Genomic DNA, 12,327 nt, shown 5'->3' with positions numbered 1-12,327 from the left:
CTCCAATTAAATATCTTAGTTCTCACTATAGTATTAATGCATAGTGATGGTATTTTGCAATGTGAGCATAAAAAGCGAGAACAAGATCTCTTAACCTTGCGAAGTCAACTGAACTGACTAAGGTCAGTCCATGGTAGTTGTATTTTTACATCCTTCCAAAAGACTACGCAACAAATGTACTCTCTGAGTATTATTGATGAGTGGAATGACATACGATGCTTGCCCCAAAACAACTATTGTTCTTGTAATAATGCACGAACTCATGGAAGAATGCCCATATAAAGCGAACAAAGCACAAATTGTTAATTTTGGGCCTCAAGACCCTGTTTGTAAAGCCATACATCTTTCTTTAAATCATGTCTTCTTATTAAAAGTTGTTTTTGTAAAACTAAATTATTTGATTCTGCAATCTAACAGCTCATATCTGGATGCATCACATAAATCAGAAAAAAAAAAAAAAATTCAACTTGCAATAAAAATTTCCACTTAAGAGGCTACAAAAGTCTTGTCTCCTAGTTCAAGAATCTACTAGCTTTAAAACCATCATATCTTTAAATATACATTTCATTGATTATGAATAGATTGAAGAAGAAGTTGTGGTTGTTGTTATATTTGAGATTAGTATACCCACGGATGTCCACAATTATTCGTCCTTTGAAATTAAAAAAACCCTAGAATCTTCACATCTGACTAAGGTATCTCTGATAATAAAAATGACTGAAATTTTGAAGGAAAATAGAAATAATAATAATAATAATAATAATACTAAAAGCTTCAACTTTTCTTGTGCAAATCTTCGATTGCTTTTATTTGAAAATGGTGTTATTATATATGTTGTTAGTTAACACAATAACTTGATATTTTGTTTAAAGTTACATTGTGGACCAATAACCCATAGATCATAAGATCATCTTTGTCTTAAAAATAGTAAAATATTAACTTATTATAATACAATGGCTAAAATAATACAGGGTTTTACAAGATTTTGATGAGTTTAAAGATTTTAAGAGCAAACATAGGGACATGACAAACTTTACAAGGGGAGAGACAATCTTTGTATTTCTATTTATGCTTGAATTGATTAGTATCCTCAGCGTCAATTTAAAATTTAAATTCAGGTACATTAGCTACTTAAACAAAAGAAATGTTACAACGATTTTCTATAAAATGCCTTGTGGGTGTTCATAATGTATTGTGGGTTTTCTTTTAAGATGCTAGTAATGAATTTGTAGTACTATCTTTACCTAGTGTACCATGTTATTAGACTTGATCAACCCAATAACATTGTACATGTCCTTTATTTTATAAGACAATGATACTTGAAAATTTTACATTTATACGCGATTTATAGGAAAAGGGGATACTCGTGTAGTTTGGAATGCATGATTATCAACTTTGACTACATTTTGAATATATATATATATATATATATATATATATATATATATATATATATATATATATATATATATATATATATATATATATATATATATATATATATATATCTCCAAGATACCTGCCACCGCATGCTAGATTGGATTTTTTGATCCTAATAGAAGTAGATATGTAGTACAGATGTAAGAACATCTTTTGCAAACCTACAACTCAAGCTTCTAGGATGGTGCCTTTTCAGCCACCATCATTCAATGTAGGTTGCACATAGAGGTCAAGGTCTTAGGCTTTAGGTCTTTTTTGTAATGCAATTAGATTTTGACATGTGTCTTCTTTGGCTCGAGGCTTGTTTTTCTCCCTTGTGTTATAAAAGGGAATTCAGGGCCTAGAAAAAGGATTCCAGACTCTTGATTTGTCTGCATTAGAGAAACCTTAATATATATATATATATATATATATATATATATATATATATATATATATATATATATATATATATATATATATATATATATATATATATATATATATATATATATATATATATATATATATATATGATTTTTATTGACAAGCCACTACATTGTATAGGATGTGCATGTCATTCCCTAGTAAAATGTTATGTTAAGACATTAAAAGTTTAGAAATTTTAAGTTACAAATTTATTTAAATGTATAAGTTAAAAAGAATGAGACATATATGACCTTAAACATATGGAATAAAATTAATTTATTTAATTATATTTTTTTTGATAGAAGAGATATATATGTTCTTGTCATAGTTTTGATTATGTTCTTGTCATAATTTTGATTGGCAAAGTGACTCCCTTGGAAATACTTGTTAATTTAAGCTAGACTAGAAGGATATCTATGAATGAAGGAAAAAAATAAACAAATAGAAATATTAGGAAGAATAAATATGTTCAAAAGCTATTTCTTTAGTTATTAATTATGTGTTTTTATTTGAGTTGTGATGCAGATGCATCTCTTGCTATTGAGAACAATAGCTAAATTACAGGGGGAGAAATGTTATGAGACTTTTTCCCGTGAAATAATTTATAATAAAATAATATATAAATAAAAGTAATTAAGAAATATTATTATAATGAAAGGGTGTGACTTTTGCAAGCACCCTTGGGGTATTATTAAAACCCATAAATTAATAGAGAATGGGGAAGGTATGGAGAGTATACCCAGAGAAGGAGAAGAATACAAGAGAAATATAAATTGAAAGGAGCACAAGAGAGGGGATAGTTAAGGTCTGGTGCTTGGGCATTGGGCATTGGAGAAGGGGCATGCAGTGTGTGTCCAACTCGGGGTACAACATACTCTCGAGAGTGTCCTGGCTAGGGCTGTGTTTATTTCATGTCGTGAAGGCATGTGGGGTTCTGTGTAGGAACCATGTCCTCCTGGAGTGCTTCCTTGCTTAGAAACCCTAGGCCTATAACTAATACTCTGCGTGTGGGAAAGCAACCTCTCCATGATTTACAGATATGTATTAATCAATTTCATATAGTCATTGCCCTAATGTTTCACTACTACAAATTGTTATCTCAATGTTTTATTATTGTTATATATATTAATATTTATAAAGATTTCCTCCTTGAATGTATTTAGTGTATATAAAGTTCATATGGTTATATTTCAAATGTTTCTTTCAAATAAATTTATAATTAATTTATCTATTATTACATTTACTTTTCTAAATGTATTAAATGTGGTATATTAAATGTGGTATTAAAGCATTATAATAAATAATAAATTAAATTGCCTTACTATCAAGATTATTTATATTAGGTGAAAAGGTTAATTACATTAGGTTAAACTTTAATATTTGATTTATTTAATCCGCTACTAATATTTAATTAACCATAGAGGAAAAGTACCATTACAAGTAGTGTTTAAATGATACTCTTGAAGTAGAAGATGATCTTACTGGTTGGGAGTCTCTTGAAGATTCTATCCCTAGAGATGTTCAGGGTAATATTATGATAATAACCCTTCTTGATTTGGTAGTTCTTTAGCTTCTTACATTTTTTAAGATTTGATCTTGTATATTCATCATTGTTTTGTATTTGGTCCAATTAGGCTTTATGAATGTACCTTCTTAACCCTATCCTTTATTTTCTTGAAAAATTGTATACTTACTATTTCTAATATAAATCTAAATAAAAGATATTATTTAGAAAAAAATTCCAAATGCACTTTCTCCATGTTTGACGTTGTGAAGGTGAGGTTTGAATTGAACATCTCAAATCCTAGTTATAATCATTAGGTCCTCATATAGTTTTGAATATATAAGCATCTCCTCTATGATTCAACTCAAATAAGTCAAGTAGGCGGAGCGGAATAATTTTCAAGGATAGAAACTATGTTCATCTCCTCTATAATTCAAGTCAAATAAGTGAAGTCGAAGGAGCGGAATAATTTGCAAGATTGACTCGGCATGACGTTGGCATTATTACCAACCATCTCAAAAGTGGGAAGCAAAAGTTTTTGAAAAATTGTGGAAACTTAATGACTCCTACGAATTGGCATGATTGTTTATTATATACAATTCATTCGAAATCTCTATTGAAATGTCACTAAGAATTTTCTAACTAAAAATTATACTAGGCATTTAAATGTTGACTGGAATGGATTTTTTTAATGATGAACTCACAAATTTTTTTGGGTTAAGGATGGCTAATCGTATATGAGATTACAGAAGGCATCTAAATGGATTTTTTATTATTTACTCACATTTTGGGGATGGGTATAGGGATGACTAATAGTATATTTCTAATAGTATATAAGATTACATAGGTGTCGAATACATTGAACTTGTGAAATAGAAATTGTGAAATAGAAATTCTCAAACACTAGACTAACTCAGGATTGATAGAGATAGAAAGGGAACATATGTTGTTATAAAAACGCAGGATGACCCAAAACTAGTTTTAACTTTGATGTTCCACTCTCCATGCGATCTTCGTATCATTACTACATTGCAATGATGCATTGTGTGCTAGTGTTGTGTTTTCATTTGTTTCTGGTTCTCTTTTCTAGCACTCTGCCTCAAGTTGCTGCCCAATCCAACTCTGATGAACAAAGCCTTATTGCAATCAAGAATTCAATAACCTTGGATCCCCAGAATGTTTTTGACACTTGGATCCCTAGCATTCACTTCTGCAACTGGACAGGAGTTTCTTGTGATGGAGAAGCCCATAGAGTAGAGTCCCTTATTCTTGACAGCTTCGAATTACAGGGGACCGTTTCCCCTTCTATAGGAAATCTTTCCTTCATAAAAGTTCTCTATCTCTATAACAACAGCCTCAATGGGGAGATTCCAAATGAACTAGGGAGACTACAGCGCCTGCAACAACTCTATCTATCATTCAATCAACTTCACGGCCCAATTGCATTGACTCTCACTTCTTGCAAGGATTTAGAAGAATTGTCTCTAGCGTATAATCATTTGACAGGAAGCATTCCACCACAGATGCATCGCCTCAAAAAGCTCCAAGTTCTTATGTTGGGATCCAACAACCTCACAGGTACCATTCCTTCATCTTTAGCAAATCTTTCTTCACTAAATATCGCGTTTCTTGAAGGTAACAATCTGCAGGGCCTAATTCCACCTGAACTACGACTGCTAAAAGGATTGCAGTCGCTCTATTTGTTTGACAATCATTTATCAGGCCCTGTCCCATCTTCTCTGTCAAACATATCTTCCCTCGTTGAGTTAGATCTTGGCAGAAATAACTTGAATGGCGAGATCCCATCTGAGTTGGGCAATTTAGCTCTTTTGCAAACACTTTATATTTGGGGTAATAATTTCAAAGGCCCTATACCAAGATCACTTGCGAATTGTTCCCAAATGCTTCAGCTCGATTTAGAGTTTAATCACCTGACAGGGGTTGTGCCATTGGAATTCAGCAAGTTGTCCCACCTTAAATTTCTGGGTTTATCTAACAATCAGTTTGTCAGTGGCAGTACTGTCATAGTCCCTATTCTCTTAGCTCTGTCCAATTGCACCAAATTGAATGAATTGCAAATCTATCGCAACTACTTGACAGGAAGCATGCCAGAACAACTCCCCAAATATCTGTCTGTACTTTTACTAAATGGGAATAATATAACAGGAATTATACCCTCACAAATTGGTAACCTAACCAATTTGACTCAGATTGATTTTTCTTCTAATCTATTTACGGGCCAGATCCCGTCCTCGTTGAGCAATCTTAGGAAATTGCAGAGATTACGGCTAGATAACAAGCAGCTAGAAGGAAACATACCTAGTATAATTGGTGAAATAACAGTGCTTGGGGAACTATCAGCGAGCCATAACAAGCTTTCTGGAGGAATCCCTGACACCATCGCTCGACTTCAACAACACAGACGCCTTATGCTTCATCACAACAACCTGTCAGGGAGCATACCGGCTAGTTTGGGAAAATGCTATAAATTGGAGCTTGTGGACCTTTCCAACAATCAATTCACTGGACAAATACCCCGTGAAGTGGCCTCACTTTCCAATTTACAGTTTTATTTCAACTTGTCTGGGAATTCATTAGAAGGACAATTGCCTCTGGAGATTGGAAATATGATAAGTGTCCAAGCTATAGATGCCTCTTCCAATAGGTTGAGAGGCCAGATTCCAGCCACACTAGGAAGCTGTTCAAACCTCCAGCATCTTAATCTTTCCTCAAATAAACTACAAGGCCGAATTCCAAACTCTCTTGGTAACTTAAAAAACCTAGTTGATATGGATCTTTCTTATAGCAACCTGTTAGGTCCAATACCTGCTTCTTTGAGAAATCTGACCGTGTTTGAGTACATGAACTTGTCTTTCAATAACTTGAGTGGAGAAATCCCTAAAGAAGGTGTCTTCAGAAACTTGACAGCTGCATCATTTATGGGGAATTTGTTTCTTTGCAGAGAGTGGATTCGTCTTCCCTGCTGTCCAATTATGCTTCCTTCAGGTAAAAACAACAGAAGTAGAGTTCGAACAATTGCAATAGCAGCGGGAGCAATCGTATTGTGCTTTTTGCTTATTGGGGGATTAGTTTACAGGAGATGTCACTTGCATATTCAGGGGAAGACTCAAGGTGACTCTACAGATGTTTCAGTGATAAATTACATCCGCCACAGTGGGGTTTCATATCAGGAGATCGTTGATGCAACAAATGGTTTTGATAGGGAAAATTTATTAGGGACTGGTGGCTTTGGCTCTGTTTATAGAGGTACTTTAAATGATGGTACAGCTGCTGCTTTCAAGATCCTGAACATGCAAAATGAAAAGGCCTGGAAGAGTTTTATTACAGAGAGCAAAGTTCTTGGAAACTGTATCCACAGAAATCTAGTTAATGTTATAACCTTTTGTTCAGAACCTGAGAAAAAGGTATTAGTTCTCCAATTCATGCCTAGAGGAAATTTGGATAATCTGTTGGTTTCAGATGGTGGTTCATTGGACCTAAGGAAAATACTGAACCTAGCATTGGATGTGGTCCATGGATTGGAATATCTGCATCATGATTGTCCAGTGCAAGTTGTACACTGTGATATAAAGCCTAGCAATATTCTCCTGGATGAGGATATGACAGCCCATGTAGCCGATTTTGGGATTGCTCAATTGACTTGTGAGCCAGACTCCTTAGAGTCAATGACTTCAGCTCTCTCTCTCAAAGGATCCATTGGCTACATTCCACCAGGTACTGATAAAATAGCACAATAACCTTAGTTAATTTTGATATATATATATATGATGTTCAATGATAGGAATTTTTTTGTTTGCTTCTCCAATGCAGAATATGGAGTGGGTGGGAAGGTTTCGACAAAGGGTGATGTTTATAGCTATGGTATTGTGTTGCTAGAAATGATAACCAGAAAGATTCCAACTGATGATATGTTTGTGGGGAACCTGAACCTGCACAAATGGGTCAGCATGCATTTTCCAGATAGAGTGGAGGAGATTGTTGAGCATACAGTGATGAGACATTTAGAGGAAAATGAGATAAAGATGGTTCTTTTTCCATTCATACATATGGGCTTGATTTGTACAAATGAATCACCTCTGCAACGACCCACAGCACAGCAGGTAGCAGGAGCACTAGAAATCATGTGGAAGAACCTCCTTCAAAGTGCAGTGACTACCTAGCCACAAACATATAATTGAGCTTCCCTTGGTGATTTAAATATGCAGATTGTGACTCAAATTAACATGTGTCAATATTTAGGAATCCTTGTCTATTGTGAAATCCTTGAAAAAGTAGCTAGCTTTGCTGAATACTTAATTTTGGTTATGTCAAGAAAAAAGTGACCTTTCAGTTGGCATAGATTTGTAGGTGACATAAAGTGGTCAAGTAGATTAGTCAGTAGTAGTTCATATCGAATATTTCAACATAATTTTATATCCTGGATAATAGTCAATCACCTATGGCAATTTATATCTATTCACATATTCCACACAAACTCTATCTCTCCAATTGAAGGAAAGGCAAGCATATATGCAATATGTGATTTTTCTACTATTCCCATATTCCACACAAACTCTATCTCTCCAAGTGAAGCATAGGCAAGTATATATGTAATATGTGATTTTTCTACTAGATGATAGTTACAATGATCTGCACCAAACATAAGTATATATGCAATATGTGATTTTTCTACTAGATGATAGTTACAATGATCTGCACCAAACATACTTGTAAATTCATGGCAATGATGTAACAGCTTTTCTTACATTACTAGACGAATTGAAATAGAGTTAAAGAAAGGATATTTGAATCACCATGACATTTTGTTCTGCGATGCTTTTGATGAACTAAGATGATAAAACTACTTTGTATAGTGCATTCAACCATTATAGGAGAGAATTGAATTTATGAGAAAGAAAATGATGAAACTAGTTTGTATTTGTAGAGAGAAACACATGAAATATTTATTCAGGATGATCAATGGTTGACTTGACATTTATTTACAATGAGTTTTATAAAATTGCTTGTCACAACAATTGAATAATCCACTCAACAGGCAGATTGTTCTGTTACAACTAATGACTAGTTAAATTTTTTATTTCAAAAGACATACATTTTGACATCCTTTTGGGAAGGGAATGCAAATAGTGTCTCTGAAATACAGAGTATTAATATATAGTGTGGCTTTTAACACTATTTCAAGCACAATTTATTTATTTTCAAAGGATAATAATTTAACAGCAAGTACTTTGTAAAACAAGATAAAAATTAATATTTGAATTAAAATAACTGAAGATTTGGAGAAGAAATAATTTTTTTTTCAATTTATCAGTTTTACTAAATCAGTACAAGTTAAATTGGATTATAATTTCTTCTTTAGACACCTTTTTCCATATCCATTCTCTTGACATATTCTCTTTACATATATGTCGAGAATGGATATGGAATTTCCCATATCCATTCTCTTGGTGTTGAACTAAGAGATTGGGCTTGTTTCCTTGTCAAATACATCTTGTTTTGGTGTGCTTTTCCACTTCCAATAATAATGATCATCTCAGTACACCAAGGCTTTTTTGAGTGCCACTGAATTCTTGCTTTTCTCTGAGGAATGGTAGCCACTATAGGTCTTGTTGGGGTACACATTGTAAGGAAGCAAAGGTGTGAGGAAATGCTTCCTACTCTAATCTTGAGAGGACGATTTTGCAAATTTCAACTTAACTATCACAGAGATCACAAGAAACAAATATAGTAGAAATAAAACAAGAAACACATAACACAGTGATTATCATGGGGAAAACCCATATGGGTGAAAAACCCCACACTCTAAAACCTGCATAGTATATTAACAAATCAACAAGAGATTACAATACACTTGCAATGGAAATTCTTACAAGAGCATCACCTCAACTCAAGCTCAGAGAGACTTCACTAGCATCCTTCTAGCACCCAGCCTTGCAAACCAAAACTCCACGATACAAACTCCTCTCCAAGCCTTCATTATATAGGAATTTTACAACCTAGAAACCACTTGTGGTTTTACAATACCATGGCCAAAACCTCCATGACATGTGTTGCCCACCCTTGACATTTGTTTTTCCAAGATAAGAAAACTAGGTTAAAAGTAGTTACTCACGTCCAAACTCTTATCCCCTATTTTTTACCCTCATAACCAACATGAAATGTGTCATATAATCTCTAAAAATGGCCCTCCTATATTATACTATGGACAAGGCATCTTTTAACAACTCTTATACCTTTTTTCAAGGCACCGACACATGGGAAACCTCCCAACTACATTTGAAACGATTTACCAAAAATTGCAAGGTTGAGACACATGTATCTCAACATTCTCCCACTTGTCGAATACCCTGCAAGAGTTAGGGGATCCATATTATCATGGACTCAACAGTCAGGGGCCAAGAGGCCCATAAACTCCAAACACCATCTGAACTTCTTTGTGCTCATGGGCTTAGTTAATGAATCAGCAACATTCACCAAAGTTTTTACCTTCTCCAACTTCACCCTGCCATCCTCAACCATATCTCTCACAAAATGATATTGTACATCAATGTGTTTGGTCCTGGCATGAAAAGTCGGGTTCTTCGCTAGGCAGATTGCACTCTGACTATCACTATAAATTGTCACTGTACCCTGTTTAAACTCTATATCTGAACACAATCTTTTAAGCCAAATGGCTTCTTTGCAGGCATGAGTAGCTGCCATATACTCTGCCTCTGTAGTGGACAAAGTGACCACAACCTATCACTTGCTCATCCAACTAATTGCACCACCAAATAATGTAAACACATATGCACTGGTGGATCTTCTTCTATCAACATCACCAGCCCAGTCTGAATCCACAAAGCCTCTAATATCCAAGGAATGTTTATTTTCTGTTCCATGAAAACATATAGAGTACTCTAAGGTACCCTGTAAGTATCTAAAAACTCTTTTTACTGCATCCCAATGTGCTCTTCCTGGATTAGACATGTAATGGGAAAGTACTCCCACTGCTTGGGCAATATCTGGTCTTGTACAAACCATAGCATACATCAAACTTCCAACAGCACTTTGGTATGGTACTCGACTCATCTCTTCAATCTCCAATGGGGATGAAGGACACTGTGAACTAGAAAGCTTTGTTCCCATTGTAATAGGAACACTCAATGGTCTAGAATCTTGCATATTAAATCTTCTCAGAATAGTACCAACATACTTACTCTGACCTAGCCAAAGCTTTTTGTTTTGTCTATCTCTTACAATATCCATTCCCAGAATGTGTCTTGCTGCACCAAGATCTTTCATATCAAATTTTACCGAGAGTTGAGATTTTAATTCTGCAATCAAACCTTTTCCTTTCCCAATAAACAACATGTCATCAGCATACAAGGCAATAACCAGGAAACGATAACCATCAGATTTGAAATATATACAGTGATCAGATTTAGACTGCACAAACCCCAAACTCAATACATATGTATCAAACTTCTGGTACCACATCCTAGGACTTTGTTTTGAACCATACAAGGATTTATTCAACTTATAGACCAAATTACTTTTACCTTTTACCACATAGTTCTCTGGCTGTGTCATATAAATTTCTTCCTCCAAATCTCCATGAAAGAAAGCAATTTTTACATCCATTTGTTCGACCTCTAGATCATAAGCTGCTGCAATAGAAAGTAAGAAATGAATGGATGTCATTTTGGCTACAGGAGAAAAAATCTCACCATAATCTACTCCCTCAACCTGGGAGTAACCTTTTGCAACCAAATGTGCTTTGTACTTCTCTATTCTTCTATTTGAACCTATCTTCCTTTTCAACACCCATTTGCAACCAATAGGCTTTCGTCCTTCAAGCAATGGTACAAGGTCCCATGTGTCATTCTTCTTAAGAGCTACCATCTCTTCATCCATCGCAATTTTCCAAGACTCTGAATCATTCATACCAAGAGCCTCTTCTACAGATTTCGGTTCATCAATATTAGCATTCAAAGCAAATATACATCTCCAATCATCAGGAGAATATCCATACCTTTCAGGTGGTTTTCTTTGTCTAGTAGACCTTCGAACAAGTTCAGGTTCAAGTTCTTCTTCTTCCTCTGATGATTCAGAACTCGTAGAGCTCTCATCAACTTCCTATCTTTCTAAGGGCCTCGTTTCAACTTTTTCAGGTGTAGCGGGCAGTTGAATCACATCTTTCTTTTCTTCCTTTTGTTTTGTCTGCATTGTAACAGAAGAAGACTTACTTTCTCTAAAAATAACACTTCTGGAATAAAATACCTTTTGTGCAACAGGATCTCAAAGCTTATATCCTTTCACACTATAACTGTATCCAATGAATATACATTTAACAACTTTGTTATCCAGTTTTGTCCGCTTCTCCTTTGGCACATGAGCATATGCTTCACAACCAAAAACTCTCATATGACTAAGTGAAGGCTTGTGGCTCGACCATGCTTCCATTGGCATTTTATCAACAAGAGCTGATGTAGGAGACCTGTTTATTAGGTAGCAAGCAGTGGCTACAGCTTCAGCTCAAAACTTTTGTTCTAGACTAGCACTACTTAGCATACTCCTAGCCTTCTCCATCAAGGTCCTGTTCATTCTTTCTGCAACTCCATTCTGTTGTGGAGAATACGGAGTTGTCTTCTGTCTCTTAATGCCACAATCTTTACAAAATGTGTCAAAATCATTGGAGCAATATTCACTGCCATTATCTGTCCTTAAACATTTTATTTTCTTTCCAGTCTGCAACTCAACCATTGTTTTAAATTCTTTGAAACGACTAAAAACTTCAGCTTTACTCTTAAGAAAATAAATCCATGTTCTTCTACTAAAATCATCAATGAAAGAAACATAATAAACTGATTTACCAATAGAAGAAACATTAACTAGACCAAATACATCTGAATGGATTAGATCCAAAACACTTGAAGACTTATAAGAACTGGAGTAAAACTAAATGCGGTTTT

The 12,327-nt window shown here is 34.6% G+C and overlaps 1 protein-coding gene across 1 annotated transcript; it reads left to right on the top strand.

Moving 5' to 3' along the window:
• The first annotated feature begins 4,370 nt into the window (after window positions 1-4,370).
• On the top strand, window positions 4,371-7,914 carry LOC131047158 (putative leucine-rich repeat receptor-like serine/threonine-protein kinase At2g24130). The gene is made up of 2 exons (XM_057981013.2): window positions 4,371-7,087; window positions 7,184-7,914. Exons 1-2 carry the CDS (start codon window positions 4,387-4,389, stop codon window positions 7,531-7,533), a joined length of 3,051 nt encoding a protein of 1,016 aa, XP_057836996.2. The 5' UTR covers window positions 4,371-4,386; the 3' UTR covers window positions 7,534-7,914.
• The last annotated feature ends 4,413 nt before the right edge of the window (window positions 7,915-12,327 follow it).

Source organism: Cryptomeria japonica, chromosome 11 (assembly GCF_030272615.1).
Source record: "Cryptomeria japonica chromosome 11, Sugi_1.0, whole genome shotgun sequence".
Classification (NCBI taxonomy): Eukaryota; Viridiplantae; Streptophyta; class Pinopsida; order Cupressales; family Cupressaceae; genus Cryptomeria; species Cryptomeria japonica.
Note: the sequence above shows the minus strand (reverse complement) of the source record. Positions and strands in the feature narration are given on the sequence as shown.